Genomic DNA, 26,910 nt, shown 5'->3' on the forward strand with positions numbered 1-26,910 from the left:
AGGGGAACAAAGAAAGGCATTCCACCTCAGACCCAGCTAGACAGAGCATCCTCTCAGCCATGGGTTCTCAGTTTGAACAAAAGGATCTAATACGGATGTGCTGAGCTGAGGAAACTATGTGAAAGCAACTTTTTTAGTTTGTCGTTTGAAATAAAACCTTTGAAAACTCAGCAGTGTGGAGTGTCTGGTTGGAAAAGAGCCTGGCAAGGAGAAGCAAGATTGAACCCCTCAGTCCTGATCTCGTGACAAGCGGTGATTTGTATCTGGCTATTTATAGCCAGATACTCTTGTTGGCTCCTGTTTAAAATGGGAGGCAGGGCTAGAGGGACATCCGGCCAATCTCTTCTTGCATGTGAATGGAGGACTGACTGACAGTGAGTCTGGAGCAGAACCTTACACCCCAACTATGGAGACCAGGTCTGAGATCCAAAAGTCCTCTTCATCCCAGGCTTGTTTGGTCTTCCAAGCCACGTGTTGAAGGAGAAGTCCCCTTCAGGATTTTCCCCTTCTGTGCCCTCTGATCTTGCCAGCAGAGCTGAGGCCGTTTTCGCACGGCCCATTTATGACGGCCTGGGGGCGCCAAAAAAGGCTCAGCTGCTTCTTTGGGCATACGTCCGCCTGGCTGCAACGTACAGCAGCGGGCGACTGACCTGCAACTCTCCTTCCACTCCCCAGGGCGTCAGAAGCTGTCATTTCTAAACAACAACCCTTTAAAGGGTTGTTGTTAGAGGGGAGATGTCTTCCTAACGGCGCTGGGTCGCGAATCAAGCCCGCCGGGCGCAGCTGTCTCCGGTAGCCCACTCACGGTGTCCTCACAAATTAAGCCGCTTTCATGCGGGTTGGCCATGGCCAGCCCGCACTTTGTCCTCCGGGACTCTCAGGGTCGGAGGGCAGCTGCATGAGCGAGACTCTCCCACTAATGAGGCGAAGAATAGGCGAGGGGCTTGAAGGCTGAGGCAGCTCGCATGCGGAGCCGCCCGTCATACGTCGACCTCCTTTCTTACTTGCCTCGCTACGCTTTGCGTGCGGCGGGTTTCACTCCCTGCGCCAGCAGAACTCCTGCCCGGTGGAAACTCCTAACCCGTCTTGCGGAAATGGCCTGAGGGAGTAGTGACTAGAGACCGGGAATTTCCAGTGTGGGGCCCCTTCTTGGGTGAATGTGAAGCTTGCCTGAAGCATACCTTCTGTTTGAAGTCAGGCCAAAACAGGTCTTTCCAACCAGGCTTCAGATGTTTTATGGTCTTCGTGTAACCTGAGGAATGTTTTGGGGAGATTTTTGAGGCTATTTAACACTCTTCTTGTGCCTCTGGATTTTGTAAATGGATCATCTCAGGATTCTATGCTAATGTTTTGATTTTTGAGCCAATTTGAGGAGTTTTGCATATTAATAAATGTGGAGAGGCAACATATTAATAAATCGATATATATTAATGTAGACATCAGTATTTCTGTACAAACAAGCCAGCATTTTGTTCCCCATTTTAAGACTTCTTTCACATTTGAGAAAGCTTTTCTGGATATTCTTGAGCTGTTGCCTTTTGAGAAATCCCTACAGCTGCTGAGATTTAGCCCCAAAAAAGTCTCACCCACTTCTACCATTCAAGTATGCAAATACCCGCTGATCTCTTTCTTTCCTCTGGGTCCTGGTCAAATGGATCTGCTTCTTCTTCTGGTGGGACGATGGAATCAGGTTTGGGAACCAGAAGTCTTTCTTCAGGGGAAAGAAACAGACCGGTTATTTTCAGGCATTCCAACTTTAAGAAATATTCAGATTTTTTAAACTAGGCTATCTGAATCAAGCTACTAATAATGGCAAAAATGGAAGAACCAGATTTTTAAAACTCCTGAATAATAAATGCAATGAGAGAGGAGGGGGATTCTGTTTGGATCCAGAAGGATCCAAGCTTCTGATCACCCTGACGTGGAGGAGCAAGGAGGGAATGTCAGCACAGGGAAGGGAAACCCTAAGTCAGACACAGCTAACCAAATAGAATATCTTAGTCCTCTGACAAGGAAAGAAGGATCTGGCAACCCAGTATGACAACATCTAGAGGAGCTCCAACAAAGGTTCATTGTCTAAGGGCTCTTCTCCCTTTCAGAGACCCCACAGACTTTCCAGGATGGGAAAAGCTAGTACTTGATCCCAAACCAGAAATTATTCTTTAGGACTCATGAATCAGAATTCTGTATTGAGGACATTTTTTACCACTCAACCTGAAAAGAGCTCAGGACAGTATATATCGTCTTCCCTTTCCCTCCAGCACAGGACAGGTAATCAGCACCTGCCCACCTGAATTAAATGATGTCTGGCAGGCAGGAATTCAGTGAGTGAAGCTTGTGGCACAGCAGGCCTGCTTTGACCTGCAGGTCCTATTCCACCCAGCTGTCTCCCAGGGGTTCCCAACTCCTCCTGGAAGGGGCTTTATTTCTGCTGCCATCATCTGACCTTTGTGGGAATTTCCCACTGGGGAGGGTCAGGGTCCCCCTGCTTCCTTGCCAACTCTGAGGCCTCTGTGTCTCCCGCTTCTCTTTTCCTGGGTACCACAGGGACGGTTTACAGCCTGCTGTGCCCCTGGAGAAATAGCTGCTTGCCAACTGCAAGCCTTCCCCACTCCTGGTGTCCCCTTAGTAAAGTAGCATGTCCAAGATGGCAGAGGTCTGGGTGGTACAGAGAACTGCTACCAGCATCTAATGTTACATGGGATTTATTTAAGAAGAATATGTTTACAGGCATAATTTCTGCACAGCACCAGATTGAGCAAGGGATCCACAGAATAAATGAGAAATAAATGCAATACCTCTGTCCCTTCCTCTATACCCGTGGTGGCGAACCTTTGGCACTCCAGATGTTATGGACTACAATTCCCACCAATACCAGCTGGCAGGGGTTGATGGGAATTGTAGTCCATAACATCTGGAGTGCCAAAGGTTCGCCACCACTGCTCTATACATACCCTATCAGTGGTTAGAATAAGGTAGGCTCTTAAGCTTAGAATGTTTCAGCTGCCTACAGATTCTCCATTACCTGTAAGACAACTTTCAGCTCCTTGGGTGAGCACATGGTCAAAATAGCTGCCGCCTCCAGATCTCAGGCATGAGCTCTGTCCCCCTTCAGTGGTCCAGGTAGAACAGCCCCTTCCTCTCTACTCCCAAATTTTATCAATTCCTAGTCCCCACCCTCTTGATCTAATCCAGAAGTCTGCAACCTGCAGCTCTCCAGATTCATGAACTACAAATTGGCCATGCTGGCAGGGGCTGATGGGATTTGTAGTCCATGAACATCTGGAGAGCCGCAGGTTGCAGACTCCTGAGAGTCTGGGTCAAGGAAGCTTTCCCTGCTGGATCCAGCTATCCTTTTCCTGAGGCCTTTCTGTTCCTTTTAAGATCTTCAAATCTGCAATACCTGCTTGGAGAAGGAGGGGACTGAACACATTCGATTATCTTTCACTACCAGTATCAGCATTTCATTAAAAAGATAGCTGAGCAAGGGTCCTAACCAGAGTGGGGGAACAGACGTTTAAATGTTCTTTTCAAACCTCAAGGGCAGGGAAAGCCATTTCTTCACAAAGCTCATCATGACATAGAACAGTGATGGCGAACCTTTTCAAGACCGAGTGCCCAAACTGCAACCCAAAACCCACTTATTTATCGCAAAGTGCGAACACGGCAATTTAACCTGAATACTGAGGTTTTAATTTAGAAAAAATGGTTGGCTCCAAGGCGTGCGTTACTTGGGAGTAAGCTTGGTGGTAGTCGGTGTCAACTGTGAAATGCTTCGAATGGGTGAATCACGACCCTAGGAGGGTTTACTCAGAAGCAAGCCCCATTGCCAGCAACCGAGCTTACTCCCAGGAAGAGGGATCATGCTTTAGTTCTTCCCATGAAAATCAGTAGGGTTTAACAGCGCTCAACAGGGTTACCTACACTGCTTCCCCAAAACTAGGTCTTAGGTTTAGTGTAATAATCTCCCTGAAATAATTGCACTATTATCACATGATGAGTTCTGTGCACGTGTGCCCACAGAGAGGGCTCTGAGTGCCACCTCTGGCACCCGTGCCATAGGTTCGCCACCACTGACATAGAACCAAATTTCAGCTGCTAAAATCCCATTGTTTTGGTTTATTCTTCAAAGCTTTATCCTCTCATTTTATTAAATCTGTGAACCATGCCAAAGTCTACACTGGTGTAAATAGAATGAATACTTCTGGCCCCTACACTGATTCCCCTCAGTTCCTAGGAGAGTCTGTAAGGTCCCCGGGGCAAGCAAATGTCTTCCTGAATTTTGTAAAATGCATATTGAGTGCCCTAAACAGATAAAAACATTGTTATTGTTATTCTTGAAAGAGCCAGCTGCCATGGCTCTTCTGAAAGGCCCCTGATGAGGCCTTGTTGACATGCCAAAAACTGCTGTGGAGGTCAATCTTCCTCCTGATTGTCCCGACATTCAACATTTTGTTCCTACTGAGGAATAAGGAGCTTGTTCAATCCTCAAAGGAGATGAGGGGTGGGCCTTCCACTTCTGCCGTGTTCCTTTTTGGTTACAAGTTGATATTTTTAGCTTATAACCCGTACGAACCAAGTCCAGTAAGTATGCAGAATCACTTTCGGTTCCTGCCTTTGCACCTTTTACACCCTTGGAAGAGCCCTACCAGGGTCCATCTCCATAGTGGTGGAAAGTGTTGTTAAAACACAGACAAATTATGGCTACCTCCAGGGCTGTTGGAGGTTGGCAGAGGGGGTTGGCCATCGCCTTGTCCGGCAGAGCATCCCTGGAATTCCTTGGTGTTCTCCCAGCCAAGTACTAACCTGGACTGACCCTGCTTAGCTTCTGAGAGCTGATAAGATCAGGCTAGCCTGACCAGAGCTGAGGAGATCCAGGTCAGGGTTGAGGTCCTACTTAGAAGGACTTCTGCCTTCACCATCCTTGAATCAGGGTAAAGGAGAGCCTTACCCAGAGAGGCCACATTCTGATAATTTTCCTCCATGACTTCCTTGTGAAGCTTTCTTTGGTCTGGATCCAGCAGAGCCCACTCCTCCTCAGAGAAACGAACAGACACCTCCTCAAAGGTCACCAGGCCCTGAAAAGAAAAACAAACAAACATTCTTCTCTCTTTAAGAAACATTTCCCTACCAAGGTCAATCCAAAAGGAATATAATAAACGTTTAGCGTTCAGGATCTGAGCTTCCATGAGATGTTTTAATTTTCTCTATATATTCTGTCTCAGGGAAATTTGAAGTGCAGTTGTGTTTGATGCGTCAGGAGCTAGAGAGTTGCAGCACTTGAGAAGAGTCCAGATTCTCCCTTAGTGACATAGAAGCTTATTTAAGCGCCACTTTCATTAAAACCATTATTCCCTGCAGTGGCAAACAGCGAACTTTGATAAAAGAGCATTTCTATTGCTCCAGATGGCAATTAGCAAGACTTGCCTATCTATAAAGTTGGGCTCGGAAGCAACTTTACAGACAGTCAAATCTTGCTGACAGATTTCCAGAGCAATATAAATGATCTTTTATCCAAATTCGCTGTTTCATACTGAATGAATAATGGTTTTGATGAAGGCAGCATTTAAATAAGCTTCTTTAACACTAAGAGAGAATCCGAAGGGGCAGGGGAACAGAATTCGACAGGCACTAGGACCTCACAAAGCATTTCAACATAGGGAAGGTCCAGGAAGTTTTGGTGGATTAACTCACACATCTCCTGTGATCTTTCCCTGAGACAGAGTATAGTGACTAACACAGATAGCAGCTGGAGGAAAGAAGTGGAGAGAGATCATCCCAGGGAAATGGGGAGAAGAAGAGCCAGAATTCCAAACTTACCCAATCAGGCTGCTTGGAAGCTGCTTTCTCTCTGCCCCAAAGAGATGGCAAAGAATGTAGGGCACTACCTGGAAGTATAAGAAGGTAAATGGAAGGTTTTCTGCATTTTCAAAGTACTTTGCAATTTAATTCCACGGGGAAAATAAGATTCTTCCTCTCTTGGCTCATGGCTGCCACTATCCTTGCGTCCTGATTTCAGAATACTTTTTTGGCTTCCCTACTTTTGCCAAATCGAGTTTTTATACAGTTATCCCAAACAAGAGGGTGGTCTGTTCGTTCAATGGAACAGAATTCATAGAATTAAGGAGGGGGAGCTCTGAAGTGGAAAAGGGCACAGTCGTAAACCAATGGCAGAAACGCAGCTACCAAAACCCAGGGGAATGGGGGGGAATGGCGCTGGGGGCAAAATGCCCCCCACCCCCGCCACCATGGGCCCCACCCCTGCAGAGCTCCCTGTGAAGCCCTGCCCCCTTACTGTATTTCAGCCCGCAGCCGGCTGAAAAAAACAGCCTGCTCCGGCTGCCAGGGGTGGGGCGAGGGGGAAAGGGGCAGGGTGTGTGGGGCAATTTGCGCTCCCAACGTGATCCCAATGGCGTGCGCCTCGGGCAAGGTGCCCCACCCCTCTCTGTTATCGCTACGCCACTGGTTTCCAGGCAAGATATTTCCAGAGGTGGTTTGCCATGTCCAGGCTGCCTGTGGGCTGAGGGAACTCTGAGAGAACTGTGACTGGCCCAAGGTCACCCAGCAGGCTTCATGTGGAGGAGTTGGGAATTGAACCCGGCTCCAGTAGGAATGACACCCCTTTTTGAGCTTACCTGAAAAAGCTGCTTTGTGGCAACACACCTGCGCGATCCACTCCTGCCCCTGAAACGAGAGTGTGCACCCCGGAAAGGTGAGATTGATGTGAAAAGACGGAAGAAAAACAGTGGGTGAGGAGTTCAAACCAAATTGGCAACCTGTGTGGGGATTCACAGAATAGCCTAGCTCATATTCTTTGCCCCCAATACCCAGATGAACCCGCCTCACCTGCTGGTCCCAATTCTTGTCCTCTGCCTGGCTCAAGAGGAAGCCTTCTGCCAGGGCCACTGCTTGGGAACTGGTGTCTGGCCTGCATTCCCTGACCCAGTTCCCCATCTCCGGGGGCAGGACGGCCAGGAACTGCTCCAGGATCACCAGGTCCAGCATCTCCTTCTTGCTGTGCCTTTCGGGCTTCAGCCACTGGCCAGAAAGATGGGGGAGTTGGCTGCTGACCTCTCGGGGGCCCTTGGCCTCCTGGCAGCAAAACAGCTGGAGCTGCACATCTGGAGGGAGGACACCATTGTCTCCCAGGCTCTTCTTCATGGCTCCTTCCGGCAGTTCACTTGGGCTCCCAGCCTCAGAGGCATCACGGCCCTTCCTTGCTTCTGAGCCAACCAAGTCCAGCTCTCCCTGCATCCTCCTCTCCACTCCAAACAGCCTCCACCAGGCCAACGATCTACACACCTGTTGTGAAGTTGGGAATAAGAAGCAGGATAAAGCCACTTAGTGCCCCTTAAGTGTTGGATGGCCCAGAAGATCCACACAGCAGCTGCTCTTTTTCAAGGATGGCAGGAGAGCTGGGGAGGGGGTTGCTAGGACCCCTCGGCCACCGGAGGGAGATGGGTTGCCACGCTGAGGTTGGGAAACTCCTGGAGATTTGGGGGTAGAGACTGGGGAGGACAGAGACATTATTGGGGCACAATGCCACAAAATTCACCCTCCAAACAGTGGTGGGATCCAAAAATTTTAGTAACAGGTTCCCATGGTGGTGGGATTCAAACTGTGGCGTAGCACCAATGGGGCTGGGCGGGGCACGACGGGGGCATGGCCGGGCATTCCAGGGCGGGACATTCCTGGGCGGGGCTGTGGCAAGGACGCAGCCGCTGCGCCGGTCCTTGGGCGGGAAACGAATACACACAGGCGCAGGCTGCCACGCACGCTGGTGCACCTCCTGCTAGACTGCTTCAAGTTCTGCGCGCTACTGCTGAGAGGAGGGGCGTAACTCAGGCAAAAATCACGTGGCAAAATCACCAATTAGTAACCCACTCTGGGCACACACAAATAATTAGTAACCTACTCTCGGGAACCCGTGAGAACCTGCTGGATCCCACCTCTGCCTCCAAACCATCCATTTTCTCCAGGACAACTGATCTCTGTGGTCTGGAAATGAGTTGTAATTCAGGGACATCCCCAGGTCCCACCAGAAGGCTGGCATCCCTAGCTGGGGAGGGGCCAAGAAGAGGGTCCTAATTATGACCCCTATAGCCCCCCCCCCCAAATATCTTTAAAACCTCATCACAAAATGCACAGATGAGATCTCTAAATATACATTTACAGGGCATCTCATACGGAAAAAAAAGACCTTTTGGAAAGGTGCCTTTTAATTCAGAAGCTGATCTCTGAATACAGTCTTGACAGGGTGCTTTTAGTCTGGTTGGGGTTTTTTATGCTGGATCCTCATTAGTAATGTCAACACTTTTACTGGTGTAAGCCTCCTCACAGAGGTTCTCTGGAGAGGCAGCATAAAAATCCTCCCCTTCAAAAAATATTTTTGTCACACCAAAAAGCAAAGCAAGGAGAAATCTCTCAGAATTGTGTAGCTGATTTGAGGAACCTGTGATTTCAGAGGTCTTCCTGACTCCAAAAGAATCTTTGGGTTTGTCCCAGGTTGCAAGAGGCGAGGCCCACTCTAGAAATTAATTCCTTTACATTAGCAGAAGCCACTGAGATATGCCAGGATGCAGAAAAGAAGATTTGCTGGCAGGGGCAAAAAGATAGAATTATGTCTCCAGCACGCCATAGCACAGTGGAGAAGGGAATCCTCCAAATATCTTCCAGAACAGCAAGATACAAATCTGCTGGACTTTTGGAAGCACATCAGCCCCACCCCAAAACCAGGCTGATGGGAAGGATCACAACCAAGAGAGGGGCGATTTTGCTATGAAGTTTGGAGGCAGCATGTGCAGAAGGAGCCAAGAAGGGCAGAAGGAGCCAAGAAGGGCAGAAGGAGCAGTAGAGAGCCCCGGGAGAGCCCAGCTCAGCCTCTGGGGAAGAGGAAGAGGAGGAGGAGCAGCAAGAGCAGCTGCAGCTCTACTGCCAGGGAGCAAGAGGGGGGGGGGGGGGAAAGCCTCTGCTGCAACCCGGAGCCCTCCCCGGTCCGTGACGTCCAGGGAATATTCTGGCTGCTGAACTGCGGAGGGTGGACCCTGCAGGGCTTTTTGCAACACCCCAAATGCAGCCGCCGGAAAGTTCCCCTCCCCCAACCAGGGGGGCTGCTTTGCAAAGGAAATCATCGCTTTTTTGAATCGCTCACCTGGTCCCTAAAAACTCTCCCGGCGGCGCCGCTTCCTCCGCCCCTCCCGCGTCTGCCTGCATGAAGGGTGCCCCCCACCCACCCACCCAACCTGGCACAAGGGAGTCGGAAGTGACGGGGAACACCCAGGTGATCCTCTGTGTTGATGCCACTCTAGGAATGGAGGCCCCTTCCCTTTAACCCTTTAGATGGACCCTCTGCACCGGGCAGAAAAGGAGGACCTGCTCCTGGCTTAGCTCTGGAAGGAAGAGGCTGCCTCAGTTTCCCCAGTCCGGCCTCACTCCGATGTCCCTGCAAAGTGCGTGGCAGGAGGGATGCTCCTTTAGCTGAGCATTGGCTGCAGTGCTTCCGCCGGCTGGAATGAGCACGCTTTGGGTCACATTCAGGGTCTTGCCAACTGTGCCCGGGGGGGCGGGGGGCAGCGTGGAGGGCTTGACCCACCGGCGTGGCCGTTCCCCCGACAGCAGCGCCCTTTCGCTTGGCCAGTCTGCTGTCCATGGTCTTGATGGCAGCCTTCAGAAAACCTGGTGGTGAAACAGGGGAGGAGCGTTTCTGCTTCTCCTGCCCACCCTTCCTGAATGGTCATTAGATTAGATTGGGGGGGGGGGGGGGCGGGCTTTGGCCCCAAACTCTGGAGAGTGCTTTGCATAGGAAATCATCTTCTTTTGATCGCTTACCTGGTCCCTAAAAACTCTCCCGGCGGCGCCGCTTCCTCCGCCCCTCTCACGTCTGTCTGCATTAAAGGTGCCCCCCACCCAACCTGGCACAAGGGAGTAGGAAGGAACTCCCTTGTGCTTTGAGATCCATGCGGAAGGAAAGGGCGCTGTCCTGCACCTGCTTATTGAAAGACCAGGAGGGGAGGGGGGCAGTTCTGGAGGAAGCAGCTCGTAGGAAACCTAATGGGGCAAATGTTTTTTTCTCAATCCAGAAGGAAGTTTGCGTTGCTTGGCCATGTTCTTCAGGGGGGGTATTGTGCTGTCTCCTCCTCCTCCTCTTCTTCTTCTGTGTGGGGGCCTTCTTGTCTTAAGAACATAAGAACAAGCCAGCTGGATCAGACCAGAGTCCATCTAGTCCAGCTCTCTGCTACTCGCAGTGGCCCACCAGGTGCCTTTGGGAGCTCACCTGCAGGAGGTGAGAGCAAGGGCCTTTGGGAGGACAGCCACAGCATCGCCCCGTCCTTTCAGATGCCCCGCTGCAAATGAAGGGGACTTCACGCTCATCAGTCTTAAATAGTGGCAGCTATGCAAACGAGGGGTTTGCTCCAAGGGCTGTGATTGGCTGGCTGAAACAATGGCCCAGGCAGACACCTAACAATGCTCCCTTGTGAGCTCACCATGCACGTAGGTAAGGGGGGGGTTCTCGGGTTTGAACCCCCCCCATTCATGTCCGAAGCTCCGCCCACCCGTTTGTGGGTTTTAAAAACGTTTTAGTGCTTTTTCGGTTTTTGGCCTGCAGGGGGCGCATTGTTTGGGCTAGCAGCACCAAACTTTCAGGGATTGTTTGGGGGACTCCCCTGATGATACTCCCCGGGTTTGGTGAGATTTGGTTTAGGGGGTCCAACGTTATGGACCCCCAAGGGAATGCCCCCATCCTCCATTGTTTCCAGCGGGGCTTCATAGAAGATGGGGTTGCTTTTGAGGGGTCCACAACTTGGACCCCCTGAACCACCAAACCTGGGATGCGATATCAGGAGAGTCTCTTACTGTCCTACCAGGTTTTGTGAAATGTGGTCAGGGATTCCAAAAAACTGTGAACTTCAAAGGGGTCCCCATCCTCCATTGTTTTTTCCAATAGGAGCCCAGCAGGAAGTGAGCCTCCACATCTTTGAGGGTCCTGCTTTGTGGACATCCCGGAACCTCCTGCAAACACAGAATCGGGAGGAATCTCTTATTGATACCACCTAAGGGCTTTGTGAGAAGTTTGGTCCAGGAGTCCAAAGCTATGGACTCTCACAGCAGAACCCCATCCCCCCATTGTTTGTGGGAACTAATAGAAGATGGGGGCTACACCTTTGAGGGTCCTAACTTTGGACCCCCTGAACCCAAACTTCACAAACCTGGGTGGGGTATCGTGGAAAACTTCAAGATACTCGAAGATTTGGTGCTTCTAGCTTAACCATTTACCCCTGGTAGCTGGCACCCCAAATTTCCCCAGATTTTTCCTTTTTTAAATCCACCCCCCCTTAGGCATGGATTTAAAGAGGGAGAATCTATCCAGTTTAGAAGAAGAAGAAGAAGGTTTGGATTTTATATCCTCCCTTTCTCTGCTGTAGGGCTCAAAGGGGCTTACAATCTCCTTGCCCTTGCTCCCTCCTGTCACAAACACCCTGTGAGGGTGGATTGGGGGCTGAGAGAGCTCCAGCTGTGACTAGCCCAAAGGTCACCAGCTGGTGTCCGGAGTGCACAGGCTAATCACAATTCCCAGATAAGCCTCCACAGCTCAGTACGGCAGAGCAGGGGAATCAATCCTGGTTCCTCCAGATTAAATGCCTGCTCTTAACCACTACGCCACATTGAAAGTGATGCTGTTTCAGGGTGGGGGCAATTCACTATCACTTTCAATGTTGTTCTTTCAAAGGGACAGATTCTCCCTTTAAAAGGTGGATCTGGTTTAACCATTGAAAGTGATGATGTTTGGGGGGTGGATTCCTGCATCACAGCTGCCCAGTGAGGTATAAAACTCAGATTTGCACCAGGCTCCATTTTCCCTCTATGCCTGTGAAGGGAGGGGCAGGGGAGGGCAGGTGAGGGGAGTCTGCCATCCCCGACCTCAGAGAGCTGCTTTTATAAGCGCTAGGCCAGGGGCGGGGTTTGGGGAGGCATGGCCATGCCCTGGGAAGGGTGGTTATTTACCCGAACCCCAAAGCCAAGATCTATACCTACGTCCCTGGAGCTCACTTTTGGGCACATTGATATATTTTTTTAAAGAAGTTAAACTTCAGCCTGAGTCTTCTTAGTTTCAGGGATAAAACTTTGTATATGCTCAGGATCAACTTCTCCTTAAGCCTGCAAGATCTTACCTTGGGCTGGATTTTGGCTTGGCTTGAATGGTTGGCCTTTTGGTTGTTCCTGCGTGTGGCATAACATGGTTCCAGATCATAATGTGAAGTCTTTTATTTATTATTTCATTTCCATTTTAATTTATACCCTGCCCTATCCCCCGAAGGGCTCAGGGCAGCTAACAACATAATAAAACAATAAACATTATTATAGAATAAACAATAATAGCAATAATAAACAGAATAAACAATAATAGCAATAATAAATAGAATTAAGAATAAAAATATGTTTAGTTGCACCTCATTGTTCCTCCAAGAAGCTCAGGATAGTATACAGTCACCCCCATTTTATCCTCACAACAATTAGGGGTGCCAGTTGGGAAAATCCTGGAGATTTAGGGTCAGATCTGGGATATGGTCTGGGGAGGGGAGAGACCTAATTGGTATATAATGCTGCAGGGTCCGAAGGAACTCATCTCTGTCATTTGGAGAATGGTTGTGGTTTTGGGAGGTCGCAAGGCTCGACTTAGAGACTGGCAGCCCTAACAACAACCCTGTAAAGAAGGTTAGGTTCACAATTGATCAAGGTCACAGAGTGAATTTCATGGTAGGGATTCTGAGCCCCCACCCTTTAGGGTCCAAATATATAGTAAATTGATTTTGTGTCTCCCTTCACATTTACTAAAGAGGTATACACTGAAAAGTTCAATTTTTAGGACTGAGTTCCCAGGTCTGTGGGCAGTAGGAGGACCCAATTCAAATGAGGACCTGGGTGCTTGAAGTTGTCAAGCTGGCAAGAAGTTGCTTAAACCTTTCACCCTGTTTCACTTTCCTGATCTGAAACTGCTCCAGGTGCACACCTGTCCCCTCCTGAGGAAGCTTCACATGAAACAATGGCTCCAGCGTGGTTTAGTGGTTAAGTGCAGGTGCACTCTAATCTGGTGAGCCGGGTTTGAGTCCCTGCTCTGCCACTTGAGCTGTGGAGGCTTATCTGGTGAACCAGATTAGCTTGTGCACTCCAACACATGCCAGCTGGGTGACCTTGGACTAGTCACAGTTCTTTAGAGCTGTGTTTGTTGTGAGGGGGGAAGGGAAAGGAGATTGTAAGCTCCTTTGAGTCTCCTATAGGAGAGAAAGGGGGCTATAAATCCAAACTCCTCCTCTTCTTCATAGGGCAGTTATGTTGGGAAAAACAATACAGGGGGCAATGCTGAGGTGAGGACCCTTCCTCCTCTCATGGTCCCAATCCAAATCAGACCCCATTTGCTTGGAAATTCATTTCTGAACTCCCAGAATTCGCAACATAATCTGGACAAGCGGGAGGGGGGAGGAGATTACAATTTCAGCCTCTAAATTGCAGCCCCCCACCACCACTGCTTTCAAGTTATAGAATGGACTATTTTCCATCCTTTGTTGCCCCTTTCTCCATTGCATACTTCTGGCATCCTTAATTCATATAACTAAAACTAGATACCAGTGGGACTTGAGGATAAATGTGGAAGAATTCACAAAAGTTTGCAAAGTCTAATGAAACTGCTAGGTACTTTGGAAAGAAGAACCCTATAATCTTCAGGTTTTATGAAGGAAAAAAAGGGATTTTGATGTGTGCTGTCGTGCCCGCGGAGTCAGCGTAAGAACGAGACGAGACGCGGAGATATCATCTGGTGGAGAGCGCCAGCAGCGGGAGCACGGGGGTCCGTGATCCTGGCGACTCTGCCGCGTGCTAGTTCCTGGCACCTTTTATTAGAGTTCTAATGGGGGCGTGCAAAGGGGGTGGATCGGTAGGAGACCGGGAGAGCGGGAGGGCGGGAGACCGGGAGATCATCATGTGACATATGATCTCATCTACGTGCGGGGAGAGGTGTCCGCGTCTGGGTCTAATCCTCACCTGGGGGCGAAGGCTCTATTGTCCCTTTGTCTAGGACACCCGGTGGTTGCGAGCCAGGTAGTTCATGACCTGTGACTCATCAGGGGGTGGAGGATGGGAGAGCGGGTGCGACCAGAAGGCCGTAGTTGGGCCGGCATTCCAGCGCTCTACCTACGGTGCTGCTGGGTCAGCGGCTCATCCCTACAGATGTGAGAAACATGTAGGTCAGATTTTGGTAATGAAATTAAACAAGTGGCAAGGGATGGACCGATTCCTCCAGCAATAAAATGGAAAGTAACATGGCGCACTGGGTGATTCTAAGAAGTGTGACATGCCTCCAGGCCCATTAACTTCAATGGAGTTTTTAGAGGAGTTTTAGAGGAGTTTTTAATTATCAGATGCCATCTGTTGCTTTGTCGTTGTTTGAAACGTTTTATGATTGGACTTTGTATTTTAATATGCACCACCACCTATTGTATGGTATGTACTATTTATTTGCTTGTTGTGAACCACCCTGAGCCCTCCGGGGGAGGGCGGTATATAAGCCTAATAATAAATAAATAAATAAATAAAAATAAATGGACATAAAGAGGGGTATGACTCCATTTAGGATGACAGATTTCTAGATCATTGTTAAGATTTTATACAGTGCCCTAAACAACTCAGACTGAGAAAAACCTTAATTCAAAAGCTACCTAAGAAGTTCTGGGGAAACATTAGACATTTTATTGAAACAGAAGAAGCGAAGACAACAATAGAACAGCAGCCTCAAGGACAACCCTGGGGAAAGAACTGAAAGATGCTTGTTGCTCAGGCTTGAAAAGAAAGGAAATGTGATGTGCATTTGTAACCCCCATGCTCAGAATGGGTTGACCCAGTAAGGGGTGGAGACTCAAAACAGCAAGAGGCTGCAGACCTCATGTAGTTTGGAGGAGACAAGGCTACCAGACTCGGACCTTGGTTGGTATAAGCCCTTAACACCTTGTTAAGGTAACTGCAATATTGTTGGGAACTACTGGGAAGGTAGTTGTTTATTTTTGCTATGTTGTAAATGTTGGAGTTTATTGTTTCAGGGTTTCTTTTTGTGGTTGTAATGGGTGACAGTTCTCCTGGAAACCTTCATCATGTTGAATCCTGTTCACCAAGCCCTTGGAGTCTTCAGGAGCCAACCCACTTGCAAAGAAGAATTGGACGTGGCAGTATCAGTAGACTGTAAATATAAGGACTTGAAAATGCAATCTGAACAGAGCCTTGAAGTGTGATGTAAATGTTGATGTTTGATGTTATATGTTAAGAAAGTAAACCATTTTGTTTTTTAAAATTTGTTGTTGCAAACTCATTCCAGGTTCTGCCCCACAGAACCCCCAGATAGAGGTTACACAATCTCTGGACCTGGCTCCGGACCTCGGGGGTGCTGGGAGTGGGGGGGAGTCCTGTTCTCTGCCGCCGGCTCTGAGGACTTCGGGATGCTGGGGAGGGGGGTGCCCTGACCCAGTATCCTGTGTGTTGCCTCCTGTTGCTGCCCGTTTGCTGATGCCGCTGCTGCTGCTGCTGGAGATTGGCAGTTGCTGCCGCTTGGATTGGTGTGGTGTGCCCTGGCCTGGCCTGGGGGGTGGGGGAGGCCTAGAACAACCTCGGGTCCGTCCAGCCTCTTGTTGCTGCTGCTGGCCTGGGAGTTCTCAAAAGCCTTTTACATGGGGAACACACACCTGTGCAGAAAATGTTGTGCTTCTAATTGTGCCCTCAAATTTTCATTCCCACCCCACCCCAAAACAACAGGGACTGTAGGGGGAGAAAGAGAAATTAGGAATGAAGAAGAGGAGGAGATTGGATTTATATCCTGCTTTTCTCAACCTCAGTGAGTTTCAGAGTGGCTTCCAAACTCCTTCCCTTCCTCTCCCCTCAGACACTTTGTGAGGCAGGTGGGGCTGAAAGCGCTCAGAAAGAACAGGGACTGGGCCAAGGTCACCCAGCAGGCTTCACAGAAAGGAGCAGGGGAACAAATCCAGTTCACCAGATTCAGCCACTCATGTGGAGGAGTGGGGAATCAAACCCAGTTCTCCAGATTAGAGTCTGCTGCTCCTAATCACTACACTAAAGTCTGGGGAGGGCAGGGTTCGAGGAGGGGGAGACCTCTGTGCCACGGAGTAACCTGGAAACAGGTTGTAATTCCAGGAGATCTCCAGCCACCCCCTGGAAGTTGGCAATCCTTAAGAGAAAGGATGGGGGGGAGGACATAGGATAGAGGCACAAGAGCTTTCTGGGCTTCCTCCATTTCTCAAGGTGAAGGCCACTACGGAGAAGGGGCATAAACAGGCAGTTTGGGATTTTGCCCTTTGCTTTTCCCAGCTGAGCCAGGCTGTAGCTGGAGGAAGAGCCCGTCCTGCAGGCCCCAGGATCTATTCCGGGCTTTGCAGGTGGAAATCTGCCAGTCACTCTGCCAGCCTGCTGCCCACCTGGTTCTGTTCAAGAGAGACTGCCAAACGCTCTGCCTCGCTCCTGGGCATCAGAGATCATGACCAGCTCAGGGTTCAAAGTCCAATTGGAAGCAATTAGATCACTGCTAGGATCATGTTCTGTATCCCAATAGACACCTTTGCAGTCACGGGCACCTTGCCAACCCGCCAACAATATTTTTTGGTGGAGCAGCAGCGCCCTCTAGTGTCTGGAGAGGGAAAGGCTGCTTTCCCCCCACTCAGTTTATTTCCCCCAAAGGCCTTCCCCTCAAGGGTAGTGCATCATTGGCTGGTTCCTTTTTGGGGGGATGTGATTTAACAAAAGAAGCAACATAAAATGCAGTTGGTTCTGGTGGGTTTTCCGGGCTGTGTGGCCATGATCTGGTGGATCTTGTTCATAACATTTCGCCTGCATCTCATTGGCCAGATATTTCCAGAGGACATCACAGCTTTATTTCAACACTGCCTAACAACCAGCTACTTCCAAAGGGACAATGAATACTATGAACAGACCGATGGGGTAGCCATGGGAAGCCCCCTCAGCCCAGTGATAGCCAATTTTAAGAAGAGTTTGGATTTATATCCCCCTTTCTCTCCTATAGGAGACTCAAAGGAGCTTATAATCTTCTTGCCCTTCCCAGGGGCGTAATGAGGCAAACTGTAGCCCTGGGCAAAACCTGAGTTGGATTCCCGCCCAACCCCATGGGCGGCCACTCCACCATGACCAATTTTTTTGCACCAGGACATTGGTGCCTGCAGGGGGTGCATTTTTAGACATATTAGCACCAAAATTTCAGCGTATAATCAGGAGACTGTCCTTATGCTACCCCCCCAGGTTTGGTGAGGTTTGGTTCAAGCAGTCCAAGGTTATGGACTCCCAAAGGGGGTGCCCCATCCCGCATTGTTTCCAATGGAAGCTAATAGGAGATGGGGGCTAAAGTTTTGAGGGTCCATAACTTTGGCCCCCCTGAACCAAACTGCACCAAACCTGGGGAGTATCATTAGGTCAGTCTCCTGATGAGACCCTGAAAGCTTTGAGACTTTGCCTTCAGAAATGTGCCCCTCCCCAGCCTGCAACCCCCATTGACAGCAATGCAGAAAACTCAATGCAGAACAAAGATTCTTGGGCAAATTTCTGGGATGTTCCTGCAGGGGGCGCATTTTTGGATGTATCAGCACCACAATTTCAGGGTATCATCTGGAAACTGTCCTGATGGGACCCCCCAGGTTTGGTGCAGTTTGGTTTAGGGAGTCCAAAGTTATGGACCCTCAAAGGGGGTGCCCCATCCCTCATTCTTTGCTAAGGAGAACTCGTATTAAGGAGCACAAAAGACACTGTCAACTTAACCAACCTGAAAAATCTGCAGTTGCAAAACATGTCTAAAACAAAACTGGACATATCATTTTATTTGCAAATACTGAAATTCTGGACAATTCAGAAGGTTACTTCGTCAGACTTCACAGGGAGGCCATTGAAATTCACAAACACCAAGACAACTTCAACAGGAAAGAAGAGACTCTGAGAATTAACAAAGCTAGGCTTCCAGTACTTAAAAACACCAAAAGCAAACCCCAAGGGCATGCTAAGTTGAACAATGGACTCCCACCCAAACACAGGATTTGCATTCACCAATACTGCAGCTGCTGCAGGGCATGAAAATGTGAATCACTCCCTGGACTGATAAGCCCCACCCGCAATACAATACTATCAACCACATCTTTGCATAACAAGTTCCACCCAAACACTTACTGATTGGTTCCCCACCCTGGGACATGGGCAATATATACCCCAAATATTCCCTTCTCTCTGAACACAGTGTATAACAGACTTCCCTCTGTGATACACCTCTGAAGATGCCAGCCACAGAGACAGGCGAAACGTTAGGAACAAGATACCAGACCACAGCCACACAGCCTGGAAAACCCACCAGAACCAGTTGAATCTGGCCATGAAAGCCTTCGACTATACATAAAATGCAGTTTCCGGAACTCCAATTTAAAGGGAGAAACCAGTCTGTGCCATGGAGAGAAACATAAAGAGAAAATCTGAAGATGCCAGCCATAGATGTGGGTGAAACGTTAGGAGCAAAACCCACCAGGCTACATCCACACAGCCCAGAAAAGACCATTTGCATAGGTTAAAAGTGTTAAGGGTGTAATTTGCATGTGTTAAGTGGAATCCATCCATTTTAGTATATGTATGTAACACTGAAGCTGCATTCATTAGTGAGGGCATCTGCATAGCAGTTGGCAAGCCCTTTAATTCATTTAATTGCTTCCTGCAAAGAGATATCCTGTGTCTGGGTGGTGTTCACTAACCATTTTCTCGATTCTGGTGTTTTTAAGAACAAGTAGCCAAATTTTGTTCATTTTCATAGTTTCTTCCTTTCTGTTGAAATTGTTGAACATAAAATTGTAAGTGTGTGCGTAGGGGTCAGTAGGAAGGCAGAAGATATCACTGAGGCATACGCCAGCCTAAGCAATGGGAGAAATCCATGCCTGATTCGCAAAATGTGGCCTCCAGTCAGATCTGAAGCCAAACCAACCTTTCAGAATAACAGGAAACACCTGAGACTTTGTGGCTGGGCACAGTGGCTTTCATCTCCTGCCCCCAACGGTTGCTATGGGTAGGAGGGACGTTTCAAAGAAAAAAAGGCTTGTCATTCACTTCAGTTTGATTCCCCACATGAAACCCCACATGTTGAGTGACCTTGAGCCAGTCACAGAACTCTTTCAACCCCACCTACCTCACAGGGTGGCTGTCGTGGGGAGAGGAAGAGAAGATAATAAGCTGCTTTGAGACTACTTAAAGGTAGAGAAAAGGGTTATAAATCCAAATTCTTCCTCTTGCTGGCTTCCTGCAGACAGAATCAGAGCCTCGAAAGTTGAGGGGATCTCCAGAGGTCATCCAGCACCACCCCAAAGTTCCAGAAAGGGTCCTCAAACCCCAGATCCTCCCCACCAGGCACTCGTTCAGTCTCTTGTCAAAAAAGAGTATGCCTGAAGCTCTCTGGCCAACTGCTCATACTGGCATTAATCCTTCTGGGTATGACACTCTCCTTTCCTAGCCCACGAGCATGGCAGTTTTGGGGGGAGGGGATTCTGGGCACTCTCAGATTTGGGGGGGCCTCAAGATGCCTTCAGCTTCAAGATGCCCTCAGCACCTGAATAAAGCTGGACGAGAGCCAGCGTGGCATAGTGGTTAAGAGTGGCGGACTCTGATCTAATGAACTGGGTTTGGTTCCTCCTCCTTTGCATGAGTGGCTAATCTGGAGATTTGGGTTCAATTCTACACATAAGTGATGGACTTTAATCTGGTGAACTGGGTTTGTGTCCCTGCTCCTCCACATGAAGCCTCTGGGTGACCTTGGGCTAGTTCTCTCAGAACTCTCTCAGCCCCACCCAGTGGTGGGATCCAAAAATTTTAATAACAGGTTCCGATGATGGTGGGATTCAAACAGTGGCGGCACCGCACACACGCCCCTCCAGTCCCTATTGGGCAGGGAGGTTGCTTGAGTAACCCCTTCTCAGCACTCAGAAAAAATTAGTAACCACTTCTAGAGAAGTGGTGAGAACTGGTTGGATCCCACCTCTGGCCCTGCCCCCACCTCACAAACTCCACAAGGGAAGGAGTTTGTTAGCGGCTCTGAGACTCTTTTAAGGTAGAGAAAAAGGGGGGGTATGAAAACCAACTCTTCTTCTCCCCCTCCTCCTCCAGAATGAATTGCCAGCTTACCTACAGATTCAGAAGATGATCCCGGGCCCCAGCAAGATGGCAGCAACTGCAACCCTCATGAAGTCTCCCCTGGTGGACACCAAGGATGCAACTGTACAAAAACAAAAAAAGATCCAACCCTGCAGGAGCTCAGCAAGGTCTGACGGTCACCCTTGGACTGAACCTGCCAGTCTTGAGCCCATTGATCACCAGAATAAGGTCCCTTCAAAAAAGAGGTGGTCTCAGCTTCTCTGGTAGTCTGCAGGGCTGGGCTTTCACAGGCCTCCTTTCAGGGTGCCCAGTTCCTCAGCCTGGCAGAGTCGAGTCCACCCCCTCCTTGGGAACCCAAAGACACCCAAGACCCTCCCAGCAGTGTATGTAAAGCTGCAATTGGTTCCTTTTCTGGTGAGTCCCTTGTTGCGCCCATACGTTCTCTCCGGTGCAAATTCGGCTCCCGGAATCATGCACCCTCCCCAGCCCTCCCCTCCCCCTTCTCACCTGGCTCATTCCAGGCTACCGTCAGGCTGTTGTGTCCCACACGGCATTGATAGCGGGGTCTCTCACCTTGGGCTCCACCTCAATGTTGAACCAGGTGGGGTAGGACCCATCACAAAAGGGGACAACACCCACCCCCCACCCCCGTAAAGGTAGCTGGCTTCTGGTTCCCCCTCCCCCCCATCCTTCTGCCACATGACCTCAATCTCTTTATTCCCAAAGCAATCCTGATGTTAGGCTAAGTGTGTGTGACTGACCCAGGAGGGGATTTGAACCCACTACACCACACTGGCTCTCAGAGCCAGAGACCCACACACGGACCCCCAGCCCCTCTTAGGGAATGTCAGGGTTTCACTCCTTTGTATTCTATTTTTGTATCCAATAAAGTTACAATTATAATATCTCTTTTTTATCTTTTTATTTTGGCAGACCCCTACAGAGATCTGCTCTGGAATTTACAGTCTACAATATCCTTTCCTTTCTGGAAAACTTTAAAACTTGAGAATTGAAGTGTGTGTAGCAGACATCCAATGAGAGAGACACAGAAGGCCTGACGTTGCAGAGGTCTCCAGGAAATGGGGGAAACTTGGCACACCCTTTTCAAGGACCTGGGCTCCCCCTTTTATGGACAAATGCCCCATGATTATTATTGGTTCAAGAAATAAAGTTGGATTTCTGGGCAGTTTGAAGTTATTGCTTCAAAATTTGGTGGATTTAGAAATGACACCCAACTTTCCAAGGTGGGGAAGTTTTCAAAGTCTGAGTCAATTGGCTGTGCCTGGGTCTGCTGGAAGTTTTACTACTCTTGATGGCTCACAGGTAACTACTAATTAACTGGAAATGGTCTCATATTGCTTTGAAAAGAAGAAGAGATATGGGTTTGGAAGAAGAGAATATGGCTGTTCCTTGCAACTGAGGGAGTATGCCAAAGCACTAATGAAGTCTTGCCTCCATGATGGAAATGTGTGTAAGGGTGCCTGTCATAGACATCAAAAAAGAATCCAGAAGTAGCAGTAATAATCTTTAATGAAATTCTATGCAATGTTGGTAAACACAATAGCCAGATCTAAAAAGACATAGAAAGCATAAGGGTTGATACACTCTACAGAATAAGAAGAAGAGTTTGGATTTATATTCCGCCTTTCTCTCCTGTAAGGAGACTCAAGATGGCTTACAAGCTCCTTTTCCTTCCATTCCCCACAACAGACACCTTGTGAGGCAGGTGAGGCTGAGAGACTTCTGAAGAACTGTGACTAACCCAAGGTCAGCCAGCAGGAATGTAGGAGTGCAGAAACACATCTGGTTCCCCAGACACACCCCTGCCACTCAGGAGGAGGAGGGGGGAATCAAACCCAGTTCTTCAGATTAAAACCCACTTGTCTTAACCACCACACCACGCTGGCTCTCCTTCCCCCATCCAGGAGACTAAAAGCAGAATAACACCATCATATTGTTTAACATAGCAGTACCAGCCGGTTCACACACAAAGTTCTCTCTAACTACAGAGGCTGGAAACTGGAATGCATTCCCTGGAGCCCAGGGAATGGGGAGAGGAGCAACTATCAGAGACTATGAAAACAACCGGGAACTGGATGGGACCTGGGAGATACACAGATTCTACTGTCAACACACAGGCAGTTCCCAGACTCCCAAGAGGAGACTGGACAGGAGGCTTATTAAGGGGAGATAATCAACAGCTCTGTCAGGAACATCAAGGGCATGACAATGTGCTCTAGACATGACAGGCAAATGTGCTCTCTCAAAGCTATCGCAAAGATCCATTGCTATTTCAGCTTTCCAGGGGGTGCCCTTCAAAACAACAAAGAGAAGATTGTGTGTTCCTGCATTGAAGGGAGTTGGACTTGATGGCCCTTGGGGTCTCTTCCAACTCTATGATTCTAAGATTGGGGGTCAAATTTAGGTGGCTCATCTGAGAGCAGACGGGCCTTCCGATGAGCATTCCAAAAGTTTTTCCACTGTGTGAGTTCTTTGATGCCTTTGAAGATTGCTACTGTGACTGAATCTCTTTCCACACTCTGAGCATTCAAAAGGTCTCTCTTTTGTGTGAGTTCTTTGATGACTTTGAAGGTTGCCATTATGACTGAATCTCTTTCCACACTCTGAGCATTCAAAAGGTCTCTCTCCTGAGTGGATTCTTTGATGCTCATGAAGAGTGCTACTACGACTAAATTTCTTTCCACAGTCTGAGCATTCAAAAGGTCTCTCCTTTGAGTGAGTTCTTTGATGCTGTTGAAGAGCACTACTCCAATTGAATCTTTTTCCACACAAGGAGCATTCAAAAGGTTTCTCATTTGTATAAGTTCTCTGATGCCTTTGAAGAGCACTCCTCTGACTGAATTTCTTTCCACACTCTGAGCATTCAAAAGGGGTCTCCTTTCTGTGAATTCTCTGATGCTGTTGAAGATTGCTACTCACACTGAATCTCTTTCCACACTCGGAGCATTCAAAAGGTCTCTCCTTAGTGTGAGTTCTTCGATGCTGTTGAAGAGTGCTACTATGACTGAATCTCTTTCCACACAGTGTGCACTCAAAAGGTTTCTCCTTTGTGTGAGTTCTTTGATGGTTTTGAAGATTGTCATTCCGGCTGAATCTCTTTCCACACAATGAGCATTCAAAAGGTTTCTCCTTTGCATGAGTTCTTTGATGCTGTTGAAGAGTGCTACTCCGACTGAATCTCTTTCCACACAATGAGCATTCAAAAGGTTTCTCCTTTGTGTGAGTTTTTTGATGCTGTTGAAGAGTGCTACTCCGACTGAAACTCTTTCCACACAGTGTGCATTCAAAAGGTCTCTCCTTTGTATGAGTTCTTTGATGCTGTTGAAGATGGCAACTCTGACTGAATCTCTTTCCACACTCTGAGCATTCAAAAGGCTTCTCTCCTGTGTGGGTTCTTTGGTGCACAAGAAGCTTTGATCTGCAGCTGAAGAATTTTCCACACCGAAAGCATTTCTGTGCCCTCATTATACTGTGCTTTAGAATACGAACATTACCCTTTCTTCTACCACAGAAGGTCTTTCCCCACTCTAAGTAGATGAATGGCTTCTCTGCTGAGTGAGTCCTTTGGTGTTGAAAAAGATCTGATTTTTGTGAGAAGCTCTTGCCATAGCATGAGTAGCTATAAGGTTTCTCTCCTTTATGTGTTCTTTTATGCCCAAGTAACTCTACTCTGCAAAGGAAGGTCTTACCACACTCCAAGCATTGATGGGACATCTTTCCACTGTGCACTTGCAAATGGATCTCATACTGGTTTTTATCTGAGAAGTTCATTCCACACTCTAAGCACCTATATGCTTCTTCCTCCATGTGTATTACTTCATGAAAATCCTGCCATTGGCGGGAAATGGGTTTATCCCTCTTAGCCATGTGACTTCCTTTTTGGCTCTTAGGTCCACCTTGATTCCAGATGTTTCCTTTCAGATCTTCATTCTTGACTTTCCCAGGCAATAGCTGATGCACCTTGTGATCACCCTCATTCCGCTGTTCATACCCTGCTAGATTAAAAAGAAAGATCTGATTAGCACCCACAGAAGGAGATCTGATCTCCTCTTCAAGATCCATCCACACACCAAACACTTCACCCGCCTCTTCCTGCTCTGCATCAAAGGGAACATTAATATACACTTCAAAAGAACATTCAAGCCTGCTGCATCACAAAAGCTTGGTTTGCTGTCTATCAATTTACACACCTCCTCACCTGAGTGAGTTCTTTGATATGAAAAAAGGACTGCCCAACTGGAAGTCTTTCTGTACTTCATGCAATCATACTGGTTCACAACTGAGGGAATTGCTACTCAAAAATAACACTGATGTTCTTACTGAATATCTTTCCAAAGGCCAGACTTTCATTTTTGTCTTCCCAGGAGTGGATTACCTGGAAAGTACAGAGGCCATCGTTCTTTCTTGTTTTGGTTGATCTAATCTCTTGGGCTGTTTCTGCACGGGCGGAATACAGCGACCCAGGGATGCTAAAAACAACGTCCCCTGAGGAGGGCCCAGTTAAGCATGGCGGCGACGCTGCTGCTGCATCGCGCTAACGGCGAGCCTCACAGAATCCCGCAAAAACAGCCTTGACAGCGGCTGTTTCCGTACCTCGCTCCCTGAGCGAGGTATTTCGGAAACAGCGGGTTCCAACGGCTGCCGTGCGAAGGGCAGCAGTTGGAAGGTGCCATTTCCCACCTTTCCTAGAACAATGCTTCTACCTTGTCTCCCTGGCTTCCCGGCTTTGTCGCCCATGAAGGCCAGGGGACACGCAGCTCTGGCTCATGTAATGACTCCAGGCAGCTGTCGGCTCCAGGCTGTGCTGTCAGCCTGCACTCCTCCTGGGACTCTGTCCATGTCGCGAAGAGCGGTCCCAGAGGGGAGTCTTGTTTATCGTGAAAGGGCCTTGGACTGGAATTTCACAGAAGCTGCCTCCTTGGGACAGAATGCACTTATCCCTTCTCTTTTCTGCATGACTTATCTCCTGCATCTGTGGTCTATCTCTATCCTTGAACTTTCCTTTGGAATCATCCTCCTTGGGTTTTTTCCCCACAAAGAAACCCTGGAGTCCCCCAACCATCTCCTCTACATGTGCTGCTGGAATTAAGAAAGAGGTCCAGTCAGCACATAGGCAAAAACCAAGCCACCCATTAGGCACTGCTCTGGACATTTCCTTTATCAGGCCTCTCCCCCACCCCACCCCGAGCTGCTGGTCACACCTTATCCCCCGTCAGGCCCTCCAGGTCAGCTCTTTTGAATCTCTGCTGCTATTGATTGAAGTAAAGAGAATCGGAAGGGGAGGTTTTTATATCCCACTTTTCTCTATCGTACAAAATCTCAAAGTGAATTACAAATCACATTCCTTTCTCCTCCCCACAACAGGCACTTTGTGTGGTAGATGTGGCTGAGAGAGTTCTGAGAGAACTGGACCAGTTCCTAAGGTCACCCAGCAGGCTTCATGTGGAGGAGCAGGGACTTGAACCCCTCTCTCCAGATTAGACTCCACTGCTCTTAACCATTACACCATGCTGGCTCTATGCAAGAATAATTTCCAGCCCTGCAACTACACCCGGAGGTTCCTTCTAGTTGTGATGAAAGCCATTTAGAGCTGGTTTTTGGTGTTTGCTGTGAGGGAGAAGCCAGGACATCCCAGAGCGAACCCAGCAAAGCAGACCCCCAATGGTATTTGAAAGACATGCCAGTTATGGGGAAGGCAAGCAAGACCAGAGGGCAATTAGGTCACAGCTGTAGGAAAGAGCCTTAGGCCGTCTCCAGCTTAGAATAACCCCCACCTATCTCTAAAATATCCAGAAGGAGCTTCAAAGCATCCCAGATTTCAGGCCCCAGAAGGTCTTCCTCCCTCCTTTCCCAGCAGCCTTTATGATTCTGCCAAATTAAGGCACGTGAAGAAGTGAAGCAGAAATCCTCCAGGGCTATTCCTTGACCAGTCCCTTGACATAACTATGAAGGATCTTCACTTGCATCAGTGAAGGAACACTCTCTTGAGATCCTCTTGGGAAACTCTTTCACCTTTCCTTGGACATAAGGCTTTTTTCTGTCTCTACTACTTTCCTGGCTGTTTTGGCACCGAGAAAGGGATCGTTCTTATATGGGGGAGGAAAGAAATCCAAGGAAGAAGAATGTTTTTCTGGAACAATAGAAACCTAATCAAGGCAAAGATCCCAACCAGTGTAAAGGGGGACAAATCCATTCCAGATGACAGTCAGAGGGGATGACTGGGAGATAATGTGCTGAAATGGTTGGCAGCTAAAAGTCTTCCTGAGGGCCCCTCAGTGCCGCACTGGCCTCTGGACACTCTCTGGCTCAGGTGGTGGCCATTGCTTTCACCTCCTGCAGGTGAGCTCCCAAAGGCACCTGGTGGGCCACTGCGAGTAGCAGAGAGCTGGACTAGATGGACTCTGGCCTGATCCAGCTGGCTTGTTCTTATGTTCTTAATGTCAGGAGTGGCACCTGCCTCCTCCCGACATCAGACAAGAAGGAGGCAGGAGGCACATCTGAGCTAAGGGGAATCAATCCTGCGGGGTGAGGGGAGGAATGATGACCTTTTATGTACCCACACCTGTCATATGTTAATAAGTCTTTTGTTCTGTTTCTATGTGCTTGGTAATGTCGATCACTAAGCTGCCCCTACTTGGGCTCCAGAAGGGAGGAATGAAGGCTGTGGGCACAGCCCGCCAATCACTTTGGTCTTGAGATGCTTGGGCTTCG

The 26,910-nt window shown here is 48.7% G+C and overlaps 3 protein-coding genes across 5 annotated transcripts in view; 1 reads left to right on the top strand and 2 right to left on the bottom strand.

The window, feature by feature from the left end:
• Positions 1 to 26,910, bottom strand: part of LOC125428839 (zinc finger and SCAN domain-containing protein 32-like) — a 665,212-nt gene that overhangs the window by 569,135 nt on the left and 69,167 nt on the right. The gene's annotated exons all lie outside the window — the stretch shown is intronic.
• Positions 1 to 26,910, top strand: part of TAP2 (transporter 2, ATP binding cassette subfamily B member) — a 1,062,867-nt gene that overhangs the window by 202,387 nt on the left and 833,570 nt on the right. The gene's annotated exons all lie outside the window — the stretch shown is intronic.
• Positions 1 to 26,910, bottom strand: part of LOC125428531 (zinc finger protein 708-like) — a 1,111,878-nt gene that overhangs the window by 33,657 nt on the left and 1,051,311 nt on the right. Inside the window, exons 1-6 of one of the 3 annotated variants that reach the window (XM_048488756.1) lie at positions 9,593 to 9,672; positions 6,847 to 7,302; positions 6,636 to 6,684; positions 5,821 to 5,888; positions 4,952 to 5,078; positions 1,616 to 1,711 (exon numbers count right to left, since the gene is read on the bottom strand). In XM_048488756.1, the coding sequence (XP_048344713.1) occupies positions 1,616 to 1,711; positions 4,952 to 5,078; positions 5,821 to 5,888; positions 6,636 to 6,684; positions 6,847 to 7,302; positions 9,593 to 9,649 (853 nt within the window). In that variant the 5' untranslated portion in view covers positions 9,650 to 9,672. Of the gene's footprint in view, positions 1 to 1,615; positions 1,712 to 4,951; positions 5,079 to 5,820; positions 5,889 to 6,635; positions 6,685 to 6,846; positions 7,303 to 9,592; positions 9,673 to 22,676; positions 24,195 to 26,910 lie in introns of those variants that run through there. The other 2 variants (XM_048488757.1, XM_048488758.1) reach the window with 2 other exon arrangements.

Source organism: Sphaerodactylus townsendi, linkage group LG03, assembly GCF_021028975.2.
Source record: "Sphaerodactylus townsendi isolate TG3544 linkage group LG03, MPM_Stown_v2.3, whole genome shotgun sequence".
NCBI classification, from domain to species: domain Eukaryota; kingdom Metazoa; phylum Chordata; class Lepidosauria; order Squamata; family Sphaerodactylidae; genus Sphaerodactylus; species Sphaerodactylus townsendi.